Here is a 20179-nt window from a genome sequence, read left to right on the forward strand (position 1 = left end):
CGTTTTGCCACACTTTTCATATTCCAAAGAAAATTAAAGCTGAAAATAAGTTGTGAGGTAGTTGAGACCTTCTATTGGCATTATGTCCATATACATGGTATTCCTCTAAGAGCCGTGAGGCACATTTTTTCTGGTCTTTCGTCAGATACTTGAAATTATATTTTTGCCACATATAGCTGGAGTCAGCCCAAACGAATACTGCTCGTCTCGTCTTTCATGCAAATTCCGGAATAGATGTAAAGCGTCGGCTTGTTTCTTGTTACAAATAAAGCGATTTTTGAAGTGGGATTTTCCTCATTCGACAGCGCGGTCCCAAAGTAGTCTAGCACGATATTAGTTTTTCCGATATGCACCAATAGGGACAGTAAAACACGATGAATAACGAGTATTCCAGCAGCGACATCACCGCCGCGTCTCCCGTTGGCTGCTACCGTTATGTAGAAGCGCCGTGCTCGGTCGCTGTTGAAGTATGGATTATTCTTTATGTTCTACCGTTCCTGTTAATATACATCGAATATTGCACTAGACTGATCTGGTAGCGCTCTATCGAATTGGCTTATAAAACCCCGATTTAAAAATCATTTACTTTGAAACGCGAAACAAAACCGACAAATTCCGTCAATGCTAGGCGTCACATGAATGACGCGATGAGCAGTATTTGTTTAGGCTGACACAAGCTACATGACGCAAAGACGAAATTGCAAATACCTGCAGAAAGCTAGAGAAAATGTGCTTGTGGACTCGTAGCAGAGACACCCTTACTCATGTTAAACAGTAAATTGGTTCAAATGGCTCTGAGCACTATGGGACTTAACATCTGAGGTCATCAGTCCCCTAGAACTTAGAACTACTTAAACCTAACTAAGGACACCACACACATCCATGCCCGAGGCAGGATTCGAACCTGTGACCGTAGCGGTCGCGCGTTTCCAGACTGAAGCGCCTAGAACCGCTCGGCCACAGCAGCCGGCATTAAATAGTATGCAGTTCCAAATTTCTGAATATTTATTTCTTCTTTGTTTTGAGTCTGTCAATGTTTGCAAGTACTGTTTTTGGTTCTGCCGTATATCTACGAGATGTGACGCGACAGCGAAGAAGATGATTCTGCCATTGAATTCAGAGGAGCCTACTTTCAAATCAGATTCAGGAAAAAAGTTTAAATAAAGTAACTAGTCTAAGCATGTATCTCAACATGCAACTAGAAAATCTTCCACGGCAACCTGTAGTATTCAGTACTAACTTGAAGTCAAATTACAAGTATTAACAACTCAATGGCTACCTACAAGTAGGGCAGGATGACAAAAATGTTTCAACAGGATATTTTCTTGCTGTACTTCGTCGCCAGAAACGTTCACCACATCATCTCTACAACACCCTAAATTTTTAGAACGTAAAGCCTGGTTCACCTATGTTAAATTCTAAATCCTTCTTTATGTAAGAGGGAAATCTTACGCAGCGTCCTTAATGGACCAAATTGATTTCTTGTATCGTAGCCAGTATCTAAAACGTTCACTTCGACAATATGCTTAACAACAGTAATTCGCTATTTGTAGGACAGCAGAAATGTAAAGACAGCATTTTTATACGTTTTCACTGATCTGTGATACCAAAACTACACTACTGGCCATTAAAATTGCTACACCAAGAAAAAATGCAGATGATAAACGGGTATTCATTGGACAGATATATTATACTAACACTGACATGTGATTACATTTTCACGCAATTTGGGTGCATAGATCCTGAGAAATCAGTACCCAGAACAACCACGTCTGGCCGTAATAACGGCCTTGATACACCTGGGCACTGAATCAAACAGAGCTTGGATGGCGTGTACAGGTACAGCTGCCCATCCAGCTCCAACACGATACCACAGTTCATCAAGAGTAGTGACTGGCGTAGTGTGACGAGCCATTTGCTCGGCCACCATTGACCAGACATTTTCAACTGGTGAGAGGTCTGGAGAATGTGCTGGCCAGGGCAAGAGGCGAACATTTTCTGCATCCAGAAAAGCCCGTACAGCTGTATCCAGAAAGGCCCCTACAGGACCTGCAACATGCGGTTGTGCATTATCCTGCAGAAATGAAGGGTTTTGCAGGGATAGAATGAAAGGTAGAGCCACGAATCGTAACACATCTGAAATGTAACGTCCACTGTTCAAAGTGACGTCAATGCGAACAAGAGGTGATCGAGAATTGTAACCAATGGCACCCCATACCATCACGCCGGGTAATATGCCAGTATGGCGATGACGAATACACGCTTCCAATGTGCGTTCACCGCGATGTCGCCAAACACGGATGCGACCATCATGATGCTGTAAACAGAACCTGGATTCATCCGAAAAAAATGACGTTTTGCCATTCGTGCACCAAGGTTCGTCGTCGAGTAGACCGTCGCGGGCGCTCCTGTCTGTGATGCAGCGTCAAGGGTAACCGCAGCCGTTGTCTCCGAGCCGATAGTCCATGCTGCTACAAACGTCGTTGAACTCTTCGTGCAGGTGGTTGTTGTCAAGCAAACGTCCCAATCTGTTGACTCACGGATCGAGACTTGGCTGCACGATCCGTTACAGCCATGCGGATAAGATGCCTGTCATCTCGACTGCTAGTGATACGAGGCCGTTGGGATCCAGCACGGCGTTCCGTATTACCCTGCCGAACCCATCGATTCCATATTCTGCTAACACTCATTGGATCTCGACCTACTCGAGTAGCAATGTCGCTATACGATAAACCGCAATCGCGATAGGCTACAATCCGACCTTTATCAAAGCCGGTAACGTGATGGTACGCATTTCTCCTCCTTACACGAGGCATCGGAACAACGTTTCACCTGGCAACGCCGGTCAACTGCTGTTTGTGTACGAGAAATCGGTTGGAAACTTTCCTCATGTCAGCACGTTGTAGGTGTCGCCACCGGCGCCAACCTTGTGTGGATGCTCTGAAAAGTTAATCATTTGCATATCACAGCATCTTCTTCCTGTCGGTTAAATTTCGCGTCTGTAGCACGTCATCTTCGAGGTGTAGCAATTTTATTGGCCAGTAGTGTAGAAAATCTTCCACGGCAACCTGTAGTATTCAGTACTAACTTGAAGTAAAATTACAAGTATTAACAACTCAATGGCTACCTATAATTAGGGCAGGAAGACAGTAATGTTTCATTAGGATATTTTCTTGCTGTACTTCGTCGCCAGAAACGTTCACCACATCATCTCTACAACAGCCTAAATTTTTAGAACGTAAAGCCTGGTTCACCTATGTTAAATTCTAAATCCTTCTTTATGTAAGAGGGAAATCTTACGCAACGGCCTTAATGGACCAAATTGATTTCTTGTTTCGTGGTCAGCACCTAGAACGTTCACTTCGACAATATGGTTAACAACGGTAATTCGCTATTTGTAGGACAGAAGAAATGTAAAGACAAAGGAACTTCCTGGCAGATTAATACTGTGTGCCGGACCGAGACTCAAACTCGGAACCTTTGCCTTTCGCGGGCATGTGCTCTACCATCTGAGCTACCCAAGCACGACTCACGCCCACTCCTCACAGCTTTACTTCTGCCAGTACCTCGTCTCCTACCTTCCAAACTTTACAGAAGCTCTCCTGCGAACCTTGCAGAACTAGCACTCCTGAAAGAAAGGATATTGCCGAGACATGGCTTAGCCATCGGTCTGGCACACAATTTTAATCTGCCAGTAAGTTTCATATCAGGGCACACTCCGCTGCGGAGTGAAAATCTCATTCTGGAAACATCCCCGAGGCTGTGGCTAAGCCATGTCTCCGCAATATCCTTTCATTCAGGAGTGCTAGTTCTGCAAAGTTCGCAGGAGTGCTTTTGTAAAGTCTGGAAGGTAGGAGATGAGGTACTGGCGGAAGTAAAGCTGTGAGGACGGGGCGTGAGTCGTGCTTGGGTAGCTCAGATGGTAAAGCACTTGCCCCCGAAAGGCAAAGGTCCCGAGTGCGAGTCTCGGACCGGCACACAGTTTTAATCTGCCAGCAAGTTTCACATCAGCGCACACTCGGCTGCAGAGTGAAAATCTCATTCTGGAATGTAAAGACAGCACTTTTATTAAGTTTTCACTGATCAGTGATACCAAAACTAGATGACCTTAACTACACTGGTGGGGAACTCCCTTGTAAAACATCTGGAATATTGCTGTGCAACACTGTGGAACAGGACACGTGCCTACATCAGTACTGTGGCACGCTGCTGCTAAAGTGAGTGGACAACGAGACAGCGTACCTGGAGGCGTATCCTGCTCTGCTGCTGTTGCAGCAGCTGCTGCTGCTGGAGCTGTTGCTGCTGCTGGAGCTGCTGCCGCTGCTGCAGGCGCAGCTGGTACAGCTTGGTGAGGTCGGTGCGCCGGTCGCTCTGCGCCTCCGCTGAAGACGCCTTGGTGTGCGTAGCAACGGCGGGGCTGTACACGGGAGACGGCCGCGCACCCACCGATGCCGCCGTCGGTGCTCCCGCAGAGTTACTGTTCACACGTAACACGACATTGGATACATACAGAGCACGTCGCAAGCATGACATTTCACTCATCGGGGATGCGGTCAATGTTTCGTAAAAAGTGTAACATACTGAAACACGACGTTCGATAAACGATGGTAGCAAACGTGTGTTTCTATCTAATCTTATAACATACTCCAAGAAGTGCGCTCTTTTTAAAGTATATTTCACAGATGAGGAAACGGGTGGATCTTAAAGTTAATAAAACTTTTAAAAAAGTGACGATATACAGCAAATCTGCTTGAATCTTACGATGCGAGCGAACTGACGCATTTTGGAAACGACTCAATTTTAATTTTTTATAGTCATCACAGCCGCGCGGAGTGGCCGCGCGGTTAGAGGCGCCATGTCACTGACTGCAAGGCCCGTCCCGCCGGAGGTACGAGTCCTCCCTCGGGTATGCATGTGTGTGTTGTTCTTAGCATAAGTTAGTTTAAATAGTGTGTAAGTCTAGGGACCGATGACCTTAGCAGTTTGGTCCCTTAGAAATTCACACAAATATGAACATTTTATAGTCATCACTTGTTTGATTGGCTGGATGTTGTCGTAGACAGTTCCCCATTTTGGGTCATTACTCATTTGATTAGTTCGATGCGGCCTCTGCCCTCTTCCCACCCAAGCTCTCCATCTCAGAACAGAACTTATTTCTAACGTTCTCATTTATCTGTAAGATGCATTCCAGTCTCTGTTTTCACCAAGAATTTTTACCCTTGACAACTCTTTCTAAAACCAGGAATTTTTTACCCTTGCCCTATTACTCTGCTATTTTCCTGTGGGTGATTTCAACGTATTCCGTTCCTCGTGACTTCTGATTACTTATTATGTGATCAGGCCACATGATTTTAAACATCGTTTTAGGTCACCGCATTTCAGATGTTCCGATTCTCGTTTCCGATTTTTTTACAATCCTTGTTTTATCCCCGTACAATGAAATGTCCCCGTACGTACATTCTCAGAAATGTTGTTTCTCAAATTAAGGTCTGCTTTCGACATTAGTAGATTCGTTTTGCAGAGCACGACTGTCTTTTCCTGTGCTAGTCTTCTTCTTATATCCTCGATGCTTCGTCTGCCACGCATTTCTTTCCCGCTCTTGTGCTAATCTTCTCTCATCTCTTCGTAAGTGCTAGACCCAGTCCTCAGCTCCCCATCGAGCGGTTAACGTTGGTGCCGCTATAGCCTGGCGTTCCGTATTCGATTCTTTTCCGGGTCGACATTTTCTCTGATCAGGAAGTAGGTGTTTGTGGTTTCAGTACCATTTCATCTTATTATCATCCACGCACAACTCGCGGAAGTGACGTTAAATAGAGACACTTCCAGTAGGCGACGGATGTGCCCCAAAAACGATCTATCGGCCAATAACTACACTTCACAACAGAATTAAACGATCACTTTTTCGAAACTCCGTAATTGTTTCCCATTGCAATGTACAAGTTTGAAATTATGCTCAAACATGCCTACAGTCTTCCTCTGTAATCACACAAAACATGGGCACCTTGCGACGTCGCCTGGAGCTCGGCTACGCTTCAAGCGGCAAAGTGTACACATCTGCGAAGAGGTCACATCGCCGTGGACGTGTGACTCGACGAGAACGTCGTCACCCCCTCACCCCCTCTTACCCACAAAATGGTTCAAATGGCTCTGAGCACTATGGGACTTAACATCTGAGGTCATCAGTCCCCTACAACTTTTTTTTTGGTCATCAGTCTACTGACTGGTTTGATGCGGCCCGCCACGAATTTCTTTCCTGTGCTAACCTCTTCATCTCAGAGTAGCACTTGCAATCTACGTCCTCAATTATTTTCTTGACGTATTCCAATCTCTGTCTTCCTCTACAGTTTTTGCCCTCTACAGCTCCCTCTAGTACCATGGAAGTCATTCCCTCATGTCTTAGCAGATGTCCTATCATCCTGTCCCTTCTCCTTATCAGTGTTTTCCACATATTCCTTTCCTCTCCGATTCTGCGTAGAACCTCCTCATTCCTTACCTTATCAGTCCACCTAATTTTCAACATTCGTCTATAGCACCACATCTCAAATGCTTCGATTCTCTTCTGTTCCGGTTTTCCCACAGTCCATGTTTCACGACCATACAATGCTGTACTCCAGACGTACATCCTCAGAAATTTCTTCCTCAAATTAAGGCCGGTATTTGATATTAGTAGACTTCTCTTGGGCAGAAATGCCTTTTTTGCCATAGAGAGTCTGCTTTTGACGTCCTCCTTGCTTCGTCCGTCATTGGTTATTTTACTGCCTAGGTAGCAGAATTCCTTAACTTCATTGACTTCGTCACCATCAATCCTGATGTTAAGTTTCTCGCTGTTCTCATTTCTACTACTTCTCATTACCTTCGTCATTCTCCGATTTACTCTCAAACCATACTGTGTACTCATTAGACTGTTCATTCCGTTCAACAGATCATTTAATTCTTCTTCACATTCACTCAGGATAGCAATGTCATCAGCGAATCGTATCATTGATATCCTTTCACCTTCTATTTTAATTCCAATCCTGAACCTTTCTTTTATTTCCATCATTGCTTCCTCGATGCACAGATTGAAGAGTAGGGGCGAAAGGCTACAGCCTTGTCTTACACCCTTCTTAATACGAGCACTCCGTTCTTGATCGTCTACTCTTATTATTCCCTCTTGGTTGTTGTACATATTGTATATGACCCGTCTCTCCCTATAGCTTACCCCTACTTTTTTCAGAATCTCGAACAGCTTGCACCATTTTATATTGTCGAACGCTTTTTCCAGGTCGACAAATCCTATGAAGGTGTCTTGATTTTTCTTTAGCCTTGCTTCCATTATTAGCCGTAACGTCAGAATTGCCTCTCTCGTCCCTTTACTTTTCCTAAAGCCAAACTGATCGTCACCTAGAGCATTCTCAATTTTCTTTTCCATTTTTCTGTATATTATTCTTGTAAGCAGCTTCGATGCATGAGCTGTTAAGCTGATTGTGCGATAATTCTCGCACTTGTCAGCTCTTGCCGTCTTCAGAATTGTGTGGGTGATGCTTTTCCGAAAGTCAGATGGTATGTCGCCAGACTCATATATTCTACACACAAACGTGAATAGTCGTTTTGTTGCCACTTCCCCCAATGATTTTAGAAATTCTGATGGAATGTTATCTATCCCTTCTGCCTTATTTGACCGTAAGTCCTCCAAAGCTCTTTTAAATTCCGATTCTAATACTGGATCCCCTATCTCTTCTAAATCGACTCCTGTTTCTTCTTCTATCACATCAGACAAATCTTCACCCTCATAGAGGCTTTGAATGTATTCTTTCCACCTATCTGCTCTCTCCTCTGCATTTAACAGTGGAATTCCCGTTGCACTCTTAATGTTACTATTGTTGCTTTTAATGTCACCAAAGGTTGTTTTGACATTCCTGTATGCTGAGTCTGTCCTTCCGACAATCATATCTTTTTCGATGTCTTCACATTTTTCCTGCAGCCATTTCGTCTTAGCTTCCCTGCACTTCCTATTTATTTCATTCCTCAACGACTTGTATTTCTGTATTCCTGGTTTTCCCGGAACATGTTTGTACTTCCTCCTTTCATGAATCAACTGAAGTATTTCTTCTGTTACCCATGGTTTCTTCGCAGCTACCTTCTTTGTACCTATGTTTTCCTTCCCAACTTCTGTGATGGCCCTTTTTAGAGATGTCCATTCCTCTTCAACTGTACTGCCTACTGCGCTATTCCTTATTGCTGTATCTATAGCGGTAGAGAACTTCAAACGTATCTCGTCATTCCTTAGTACTTCCGTATCGCACTTCTTTGCGTATTGATTCTTCCTGACTAATGTCTTGAACTTCAGCCTACTCTTCATCACTACTATATTGTGATCTGAGTCTATATCTGCTCCTGTGTACGCCTTACAATCCAGTATCTGATATCGGAATCTCTGTCTGACCATGATGTAATCTAATTGAAATCTTCCCGTATCTCCCGGCCTTTTCCAAGTATACCTCCTCCTCTTGTGATTCTTGAACAGGGTATTCGCTATTACTAGCTGAAACTTGTTACAGAACTCAATTACTCTTTCTCCTCTTTCATTCCTCGTCCCAAGCCCAGATTCTCCTGTAACCTTTTCTTCTACTCCTTCCCCTACAACTGCATTCCAGTCGCCCATGACAATTAGATTTTCGTCCCCCTTTACATACTGAATTACCCTTTCAATATCCTCATGCACTTTCTCTATCTGTTCATCTTCAGCTTGCGACGTCGGCATGTATACCTGAACTATCGTTGTCGGTGTTGGTCTGCTGTCGATTCTGATTAGAACAACCCGGTCACTGAACTGTTCACAGTAACACACCCTCTGCCCTACCTTCCTATTCATAACGAATCCTACACCTGTTATACCATTTTCTGCTGCTGTTGATATTACCCGATACTCACCTGACCAGAAATCCTTGTCTTCCTTCCACTTCACTTCACTGACCCCTACTATATCTAGATTGAGCCTTTGCATTTCCCTTTTCAGATTTTCTACTTTCCCTACCACGTTCAAGCTTCTGTCATTCCACGCTCCGACTCGTAGAACGTTATCCTTTCGTAGATTATTCAATCTTTTTCTCATGGTAACCTCCCCCTTGGCAGTCCCCTCCCGGAGATCCGAATGGGGGACTATTCCGGAATCTTTTGCCAATGGGGAGATCATCATGACACTTCTTCAATCACAGGCCACATGTCCTGTGGATACACGTTACGTGTCTTTAATGCAGTGGTTTCCATTGCCTTCTGCATCCTCATGTCGTTGATCATTGCTGATTCTTCCGCCTTTAGGAGCAATTTCCCACCCCTAGGACAAGAGAGTGCCCTGAACCTCTATCCGCTCCTCCGCCCTCTTTGACAAGGCCGTTGGCAGAATGAGGCTGACTTCTTACCGGAAGTCTTCGGCCGCCAATGCTCATTATTTATCAAAATTTAGGCAGTGGCAGGGATCGAACCCGGGACCGACGTTTTGATTATGAATCAAAGACGCTACCCCTACACCACCCCTACAACTTAGAACTACTTAAACCTAACTAACCTAAGGACGTCACGCACATCCATGCCCGAGGCAGGACGAACCTGCGACCGTAGTAGCAACGCGGTTCTGGACTGAAGCACCTACAACCGCTTGGCCACCGCGGCCGGCTCGTACCCACATTTCACCCCTTCTGTTGACGCCTCTGTTATCGAAATATGTTATGGGTGCCGGGGAAAAGGTTTCAGACACACCGTCGCTCAGAATCGACACCACAAGGCATCAGAAGATGGCATAAAGGGTACCAATGAAACCATCCCTCTCCTTGGGATCTTGACTTCCACACGTTTCGCCGTCGGAAATAATAGTTCTCGAGGCGATGACCTACAGGACGACGTCCTTGTCAACCTCTGACGCACCCACCATCCCTTCTCTAACGACACTGTGGGCCTGTATCCCCATTGAACGTGATCGTACCTCTTTGGAATGCAGCGCGACTACAATTATTGCCGCTTCAGACCACAGTCAGATTTCGTCATATGGTTTTGAACTGTCCCTAGAGGTTCCAACCTATAAACGGGAGCAAAAATTACGGTCGAACTGCCCTCCGAAGGGATGCGATTAAGTTCAATGGGGATGCAGAACGTCCAGGGGTGTCAGCGGTTTCCATATTCTCATCTATAGACTTCAGTGCTTCGTCAAATCATATTTAACCAGACCATTTAATTTTTGACTTTCTTCGATAGCTCTACACTTAAAATATTTTCTTCTTCTTTGCATTTTCTATGGTTGACTTTTCTCATCCATGCAAACGAACTCTTTCAAGAACTTCTTCCTCATTTCTTGGTCGATGTACACTGAAGAGCCAAATAAACTGATACACCTGCCTAATATGGTGTAGAGCCCCTGCGAGCATGCAGAAGCGCCGCAACACGACGTGGCATGAACTCGACTAATCTCTGAAGTAGTGCTGGAGGGAATTGATACCATGAATCCTGCTGGGCTGTCCACAAATCCTTAAGAGTGCGAGGGGCTGTAGATCTCTTCCGAATAACACATTGCAAGGCATCCCAGATAGGCTCTATAATGTTCATGTCTGAGGACTTTGGTGGCCAGCGGAAGTGTTGAAACTCAGAAGACCTTTCCTGGAGCCACTCTGTAGCTATTCTGGACGTGTGGGGTGTCGCATTGTCCTGCTGGAATTGCCCAAGTCCGTCGGAATGGACAATAGGCATGAGTGGATGCAGATGATCAGACAGGATGCTTACGTACGTCTACCATTAGGAGCCTCCACCAGCTTGAACAGTCTCCTGCTGACATGCGGAGACCATGGATTCATGAGGTTGTCTCCATATCCGTACACGTCCATCCTCTCGATACAAATTGTAATCAACAGACGAGTGTGGGTGTTGACGGACCCAGGCGAGGCGTAAAGCTCTGTGTCGTGCATACATGAAGGGTACACGAGTGGGCCTTCGGCTCCGAAAGCCCGTATCATTGATGTTTCGTTGAATGATTCGCACGTTGACACTTGTTGATGGTCCAACTTTGGAATCCATAGCCATTTCCGGAAGGGTTGCACTTCTGTCACATTGAACGGTTCGCTTCAGTCGTCAGTGGTCTCGTTCTCGCAGGATCTTTATCCACCGCAGCGATGTCGGAGATCCGATTGTTTACCGGATTTTTTATATGCATGGTATACTCGTGAAACGGTCATACGGGAAAATCCCAAATCCCTCGCTACCTCTGAGATGCTGTGTCCCATCGCTCGTGCGCTGACTATAACACCAAGTTCAAACTCAATTAAATCTTGATAACCTGCCATTGTAATAGCAGCAACCGATCTAACTTATATAGGGGTTGCCGACGGCAGCGCCGTATTCTGCCTGTTTACATATCTCTGTATTCGAATACGCATGCCTACACCGGTTTATTTGGAGCTTCAGTGTATAATACTATTAGGTTAGTACATACACTGAGGTGATAAAAGCTGGGTGTACCTCCTAATATCATGTTGGACCTTCTTTCGCTCGGGGTAAATACTGAGCCATGCTGCCTCTATAGCCGTCTATAATTGCCACAGTGTTGCCGGTGTAGGATTTTGTAGACGAACAGACCAATCGCGAACAGTTGTGCCCCGAAGATATCACGCAGTGTCATCCATAAAAATTCCATCAATGAACGGCTGCAAATAGTCCCCAAGTAACTGAACTTCGCCACTTTCAGTCCACAGTCGGTTCAGTTGGAACAGAGGGCCCAATCCATTCCATGCAAACACAGCCCGCACAATTATGGAGCCATCACCAGCAGCACAGTGCCCTGTGGACAAGCTGGGTCCATGGCTTCGTGGGTTCTCCACCGCACTCGATCCGTATCAACTGAAATCTGGACTCATCTGACTAGACCACGGTTTTTCAGTCGACTACAGTCCAACCGATATGGTCACGAGCCCAGGAGAGGCGCTGCAGGTAATGTCCTGCTGTTAGCAAAGGCACTCGCGTCGGTCGTCTGACGCCGTAGGCCATTAACGCCAAATTTTCCGACGCACTTTCCTAACGGAAACGTTCATCGCACGTCCCAAATTGATATCTGTGGCTGTTTTCTGCTGTGTTGCTTGTCTGTTAGCACTGCAACTATACGCAAACGCTGCTGCTCTTGGTCGTTAAGTGAAGGGCGTCGGTCACTGCTTTGTTCGCGGTGAGAAGTAATTCCTGAAATTTGGTATTCTCGACACACTCTTGACACTGGGGATCTTGGAATACTGAATTCCCTAACGATTTCGAAAATGCGATGTCCCATGCGTCTAGCTCCAACCACCATTTTGCGTTGGAAATCTGTTAATTCCCGTCGTTGAGCCGTAATCACATCGGGAACCTACTGATATGAATCATCTAAGTAAAGTGAGAGCTGTGCCATGACACCATCGCCATCTGCATACGTGCTATCGCATTACTTTTGTCATATCATTGTAGTCATCAATAATATATTCTCCCTCACTATTTACAGCAGTCTGCCAACGCTGGGGTTATTTTTCGATTCCATGACTGTAGAAACGATGTGGTTTTGAGGCGAAGAACTCGTCGAGCCATGTTTGGAGCCATTTTCATCCGGAAAAGGTATTTCTTGGTCGTTATTCGAGAGAGAATCCGGAAAAGGTGAAAATTTGGGGGTGCAAGATCAGGTGAATAAGATGGGTACGGACTGCCTTCAATAATAAAATGTCAGTAGAAATACGGCCCACCTGGAACAATTTGGTGCCTGTGTGACACAGCCAGGCTGTCCGAAAGAGACTTTCAGTTGTATTGAGGCTGTTGTTTGTGGTATTTTTTCTGTTCGTCTTTCGATTTAGTGGATGGTCCCGATCCATTTCCGAGAGGTATTCTTTACAGATGACAGATGTTCTCAGAGAAACTGAGTCCGAGTTTCCGGTCTTTGAAACACACTCACTGACATTTCTTGAGAAATTACGTCGTGTTACTTGACGGCTCTTGGCTCTGAAGTGGACATTAAAGGTGGGGCGAGTGGTGTGCGACACACATAACCTTTTCAGTAGTGCCAGAATGCACAATTTCAAGTTCGAGACTCGCGTATCACAGGTCTGCAAATAAAAAACCGCGCAGATTATGACTTCATAAAATCGAAAAAAATTCCAAAAAAATTCCATCACGTTAATTTGTTCGTGACGCCAAGTTTTTGTTTATATTTAGCGTTATATTTAGTATCATCTTTTAATTGAAAAATCGATCTTAAAATTAAGATTTCTGGTATGAATTCTATCAATTAAAGCTATATTGAGCAACATATGAAAAGTAATTATTAATGGTTGGAGAGAGTGGTGTTAGGGAGAGGCAAAAGATCGCAAGATCGTATCGAAGCAGATTAAATTAGTTTATTGTGAGGAATACTATTGGTCAGGTTGAGCATGTTACAGGGTTTCATCTGTGGTACTAGCAATAAATATGAACAACCCCATTGTTGCATCAGATCATGTTTCATCGAGCTAAATAAGTTCACTATCTTGCTGGCCATCTAACGGCGCACTCAATTTGCACCCAGCTTTATAACGCTGCTGTGCTTGTGTTCTTATTTCTGGAATCTGGCTCACTGAGGCTGTGTAATTTCTCTGGGCTGTTTTTGTTGTGTTTTTGGTGACTAAAAAGTGAAAATTCAACAATGAAATGTGAATTTGTGAAAAAAATTTATTTTACGTAATTCAGATTGATACTTGGAGATGAAGACAAAAAAAAAATGGCTCCGAGCACTATGGGACTCAACTGCTGTGGTCATTAGTCCCCTAGAACTTAGAACCACTTAAACCTAACTAACCTAAGGACATCACAAACATCCATGCCCGAGGCAGGATTCGAACCTGCGACCGTAGCAGTGGCACGGTTCCGGACTGCGCGCCTAGAACCGCGAGACCACCGCGGCCGGCGGAGATGAAGACAAAGCAGGGGCTCTGCATAAGGTGGGCTCAGCATAAGGTACGCAGAAAATGCGACGAAGGTCTTCGTTAATGGTTTAAGGGTTAAAAAAGACTGATTTCGTTTTGGCATTCATATGATATGGCGTGAACAGAAAAATCACACAACTAACTGCTACTTCTGTCGGTACATGCGAAAGGATTTAACAAAAATAAATAAATAAATAAATAAATGAATAAAAAGAAAAAAATTTACCGTACCCTTGACTCTGCTATTCGTCCAGTGTCCCATGTCTCTGAAACAACAGTTCGACAGCCACCTAATACAGATGACATCCTGAGTGAGTCAGAATATTCAGATTAGCTTCTCAGGACGAACCTAGCTTAGATTTCCTTCTTGACGACGGACCCAAATTTTTTTTCTTAGAGTGAGCTCAACTATCTAGTGGGAGACTAAGGACTGTAAAAAGATGCATCCGAATTACTAGGATGAAGATTAAAAAACAAAAACCTGCTCTCATCTGGGAGAAATCTACTCAGTTTTTCTCCAAAGAGGGATATCTGGTTTATTGCAGTGATGTTGATGTTCTTAGTCTGAAACAGAATCTGAGTGATCAGACGTTTCACTGATTCCTCGAAAGCTAGCCTCAAAGAAAGCAATCCTGCTATTTCATGGATTTGCATCTGTGCCTGCGGGCCACTCGTTTCATATGCTAGAAAACTATTATGACCTGGCTAAGAGCGTCAATGAATGGTTTGCGGAGGTTTCAAAATATTAACAACTTTGTTGCGTCAGCAGGGGCATTATACGAACTATCCTTGCTTTTTTTGTGTACTATATAGTAGAGCCAGACAGCTGCAATGGACAAAAACTGACTGGTGACTACGAGATGGTTTTACGCGAGTGAGATAACCGTTATCAATACCACATTGGTTCCACCAGAAAAAGTTTTATTACTACCTCTTCATATTAAATTTGGGCTCATAAAGCAGTTTGTCAAATAACTGACAACTGATGGAGACTGTTTCAGATATCTGTGTTCTAAGTTGCCGTAAGTGTTTCAAGCCAAGTTGAAAAAGACAGATTTCACTGGCTCTGACATAAGAAATCTTTTATCTGATCACCTTATTTTTGGAACAGTGAGAGAAAAGAAAAAAAAACAGCAGTAATCTTTCAAGAATGTAGTATCCAAGTTTTGGGGGAATGTTAAGGACCCTGAATACATTGTACAACGCATGCTGGTATTGTATGGGGGTCAAGGCTGTAAGATGAGCTTAACAGTTCATTTCTTACATTCCCATATTGACTATTCTCCAAAAAGTGTAGCAACCTACAGTGAAGAACAGGGATGAAAGCTTTCACCAGGATGCCCGTAATATAGTGAGAGGTTTCCAAGGGGGATGCATGTCAATGTGTTAACTGACTACAGGGTAATGTTCAATTGAGTAATCAGAGAAGGAATCTGGAACGAGTTCAGAGCATCGTCAAAGAGAAGAAGAAAATGGTTCACAAGAAAAAGGAGTAGAACTAAAATTGTGCATAAATCAGAAACTAATTTTTATTAGTTCTAAGAAAGTATAATATGTTTAGTTCTTAGTAATAAATACCTGTTTCCATCAAACATTTGTTTTCATTTCTCAAAGAACCTATATGTGGTGGGAATTATGCAAGTCATTTTTAGGATTTGCGACATTTAAAACATATAATTCGGCAAAAATATCGCATGCAGTGAATAAATACTTTTTTCCCAGACCTGTATATTCCGAGTTCACCCCACAGTGGAGGATGGAATATAAATGTATAGGAAGCTTATTATACCGGGTGAGTCAGCTGCGTTTACCGACATGTTTTATGCAAACCACCTTCGAAAGCTAGATGCGAGATTTTCACATTATCTCGTTATGCACAAACTGTTAGTCCTAAAGAAAGCAATTTCTGCAGGAAATTTAGTGTAGTTAGGTATAGGACTGGAATACGTTTCCGCTGGAGGCCACGGTTTTCCAGTTACCGAAGAAAGACGCATTTGAAGATCACTTTTTTAAAAAATGTTCAAATGTGGGTGAATTCCTTAGGGGCCCAACTGCTGAGGTCATCGGGCCCTAGACTTACACACTACTTAAACTAACTTATGCTAAGAATAACACGCACATCCCTGCCCGAGGGAGGACTCGAACCTTCTGCGGGAAGGGTCACGCAATCCGTGACATTGTGCCTCAAACCGCGCGGCCACTCCGCGTGGCAGGTCACTTTGGTACGTTTTTTTTAATAACTCAAAAACTGCGGCCTCTAGCGGAAACGTATCCCAGTACAAAATTTAACTACTTAAATTTACTAAAAACAGTCGTGTTAATTTTTGTTTAGGATTAATAGTTTGTGTGTAGCGAGCGAGAGAATACGAAAATCTTGTGCATGGTGTTCGAAAGTGTTGCTGGTTGCATAACCCACGGGTAGAGACAGCCAACATATCTTTATATTAATGTTTTTTTTCTGTTAACTTGTTGTACGTGTCGCCACCGGCGCCAACCTTGTGTGAATGCTCTGAAAAGCTAATCATTTGGATACCACAGCAGCTCCTCCCTGTCGGTTAAATTTCGCGTCTGTAGCACGTCATTTTCGTGGTGTAGCAATTTTAATGGCCAGTAGTGTATAAAGAAACATGGTGTTCCATATTAGGCCCGAAAAGCGTCTTGCTTAAAATCTGCTATTCTTGCAAAAGTATCCGAGTAATTTTGAACGACGGATCTACTACAGGCGTTGGGGCCAGTAATAAGTGAAACCTTGCAGTAGACCCGTCAACTGCACCCGTAAGTGTGGCTCTGGAGGCGTAGTGCGTCGCTCACCTGGATGCGGGGCTCCGGGAGATGCGCTGCTCGTCGAGCTGGCCGCCGTAGGCGAGGCTGTGCGCGTCCAGTCCCCAGCTGGCCAGCTCCTGCTCGTTGTGACGGATGGCGGCCGCCGCGGCCGCGTAGTCGCCGCGGCTCACGTAGTCGTGCCCGCTGGGGCCGGACTCCCAGGGCGCGTGGTGCTCCGTGTGGTACACCTCGGGCGGGTGCTCTATGTGGTGCTCCGTGTGGTGCACCGGCACCGGCACCGGCACCGGCACCGGCACGTGGTGGTGGTGGTGCGCGATCTGCAAATGTGCACGGGCACAGCTGTAGTGATTGCTACAAAATGGTTCAAATGGCTCTGAGCACTATGGGACTCAACATCTTAGGTCATAAGTCCCCTAGAACTTAGAACTACTTAAACCTAACTAACCTAAGGACATCACACACACCCATGCCCGAGGCAGGATTCGAACCTGCGACCGTAGCAGTCCCCCGGTTCCGGACTGCAGCGCCAGAACCGCTAGACCACCGCGGCCGGCGATTGCTACACCGGGCTCAGCTTACTTCTAGTTAAAATGCTGCGAGTTTGGAGACAACTACGAAAGTGACTGTTCAAATTAAAAGCATGTAACAAATGTTATGTTGGTATGGAGGGTACTACACAGCATTTCAGTGCAACAGCACAAAGTGCTACATTCAGTATGCAAGGAAAGATTACAAAGCAGTTTCCTGATTCAGAAGTCGCACTTGCCTGTTGGTTGTTTGTGACATTATCGGATTATGCCTAGCGTAAGATGGAGATACTTCTACCAGCACATGTCGGACACAGACGTTATCGTGGCTTACTGAAGCTACAGATCATCATTCCGTGATATTCTACCTCGCGTTACTCAGGATCTAACATTCTGCGTGGTGTCTGTTTGTTCTAAGTCGTGTCTCCCTACCACTTTCGCGCAACGACGCTCTTAGCGTGTTTCTTAGGAAATTGACTAGTTTGAACCTGGGACCTGTTGCTGATAAGGAGACGCCAGACCACACATGACATGTAGAGTTCAGAAGAGTTCAGTGAGACTAGCTATGATATAATCAAATACTTAATGATTTCAGAATCAGCTCCACTGCACTTCCTGTAAAAGAATCTTAATACTAACTAAATTTAGTGGAAGGGGTTCAGGGCGTTCCTATTTTTAGTTAGCTGATAAAATAACGTCGATAATGCAGTTAAGTTTACCATTGGAATTTTTATTCTACTCACAAACATTGTTTATAAATTGTACTACGGATAAAAGGAAATATTTTAATACAGGATGATAAAAACCAACTGCATTCAACAAAACTGTGAACGAATATTCTCTCAATGGGTTTCCAAGTTCTATAATGGATCGAAGGATGACCTATGCCATATCACATCTATAATCTAGGCTTAAATTAAGTTTCATAAAAGAGAAAACTATCAAAAATGGTCTACAGTGACCCTTAATTATCTTTAATTATTCTATTTAACTTGTCGTAAATTACAGTGGCTGATGTGGCTTGTCAATAATTATATAACAGAAAAATCATGGCGTTTCAGATTTTAACTTCAAGTAGCAAATGTGAATACCACGAAGTTTAATTGACGATCGACACTAGTATTAAGTAAAAAGGGGATGTAACACGTGAGACTTCTGCAGTTCTGAGTGAAGCCTTATGCGCTCTTATGGGACATCGCGTGCGGTCATTACCTTGTCGGTGGCTAGGCAGCGTCGGGGGTGGCTGGTGGCGCAGCTCCACACACCTCGCCATCTCGGGAGCAACTGTCTCGAACTTATCCTTACTACTGTTTACCGAAGTTGGTTTAAGAAAAAGGTATCTGGCTGTGTTTTCAACTGACCAATCAGCGTCTCAATGTTAACCTTAAGCTCCGCCTACAAAAATTCTGTCTATCCAATGGGAAACGTTATACCTTTCATGGTGGGGCAATGTTTTTAACGTTTGCTACGCAACAGAGACGCGTATAGTCTCTCGCTAAAACTTGCAGCTGGGGTGGCCCTTTTAGTGTATCCTAAGATATATACTGTTCTTCTGGAGGGCTCTATCTTTTAACATGGGCTGGGGGATGGACCTCTTGGCGGTCGGCCGGCACCATGGGTGTCCCATTGTCCCGCTCGTATTGATGTGTCGGCAGCTGGGCCAACACCTTGTAGATAGAGGTGGCTTAAAAGGCACGCTAGACTAACGCAGACGGGCGTGAAGTACTGGAACAGGATACGTAATTAATGCTATGAAGAAAAGTACGTAGCTGGTATAATACTTATCTTTAATCAATCATTGTGGTACATCGCACAAAGGAGACTTTAATTACAATCACTGTAAGGCTAATGGCGCCTTGCTAGTTCGTAGCCATTAACTTAGCTGAAGGCTATTCTGTCTCTCGGCTAATGAGAGAGAAAGGCTTCGTACGTCTAGTCGCTAGCTCTGTCGTCCGTACAACTGGGCTGAGTTCGAGTCAGTCTCTCGAGACCTGCCTTGTGGTGGCGCTAGGTTTGCGATCACACAGTGGCGACACGCGGGTCCGACATGTACTACAGGACCGCGGCCGATTTAAGCTACCACCTAGCACGTGTGGTGTCTGGCTGTGACACCACACTTATCGTTGGGCCTCGTAGCCTACATGGCTCTGCTCTCGGCCTCTGTTCTCGTTTCTCCCCTCGGAACTGCGTCTGTTTCACGTTGGGAAGGTATGACATGCATTAGGATGTTCTTGTGTTAGTCTGTGGTATTCCATTTGCTCACTCATTGATCGTATTACTTTGGTTAATTTAATGGCAGGATTTATTAGGAGCTATGTGACATATCCGGATTTGCTACCATGTCAGGGTTTTCGTGGAAGGTGTTGGTTTTGCCTGACACCTTACAAGGATCCAACGACCATCACGTGAATATGAAGTAAATTTCAGGGGGATCGAATCCAAGGACACGGAGGATCTCAACAGGCCCATGCGACTAGCGCCAGAGAGGACAGATGTAATATTACTCGACCGCGCATCAGCATACAGCCGCACGACCGCAGCTCGTGGTCTAGTGGCTAGCGTTGCTGGCTCTGGATCACGGGTTCCCGGGTTCGATTCCCGGTCGGGATGGGGATTTTCTTTGCCCAGAGACTGGGAGTTGGGTGTTGTCTCCATCCTTTCATCATAATCATCATTCATGACATTGGCTAGATTGGATTATGTAAAAATTGGAGTGTGAAAAAAGTGGGACATTGTACGGGCGCTGATGACTGCGCAGGTGAGCGCCTCACAAACCACTCATTATCATCATCGTACAGCCGCGTCACGTACCGAGAGCCATAAAGTGGCCTTGTTTTGCAGCAAAACATTGCGACCACGTGTGGAGGGCCATGGGCTGTTTACAAACGGCAAAAATTACTCTAACTTCCCACACAAGGCAGACAAAAGCGG

The 20179-nt window shown here is 44.7% G+C and overlaps 1 protein-coding gene across 1 annotated transcript in view; it reads right to left on the bottom strand.

The window, feature by feature from the left end:
- LOC126251765 (uncharacterized) overlaps positions 1–20179 on the bottom strand; it is a 169093-nt gene that overhangs the window by 77622 nt on the left and 71292 nt on the right. The window contains exons 3-4 of the mRNA XM_049952385.1: positions 16749–17038; positions 4243–4477 (exon numbers count right to left, since the gene is read on the bottom strand). Coding sequence (XP_049808342.1) covers positions 4243–4477; positions 16749–17038 — 525 coding nt within the window. The remainder of the gene's footprint in view (positions 1–4242; positions 4478–16748; positions 17039–20179) is intronic.

The sequence above is a fragment of the Schistocerca nitens genome, chromosome 4 (genome assembly GCF_023898315.1).
Source record: "Schistocerca nitens isolate TAMUIC-IGC-003100 chromosome 4, iqSchNite1.1, whole genome shotgun sequence".
NCBI classification, from domain to species: Eukaryota; Metazoa; Arthropoda; class Insecta; order Orthoptera; family Acrididae; genus Schistocerca; species Schistocerca nitens.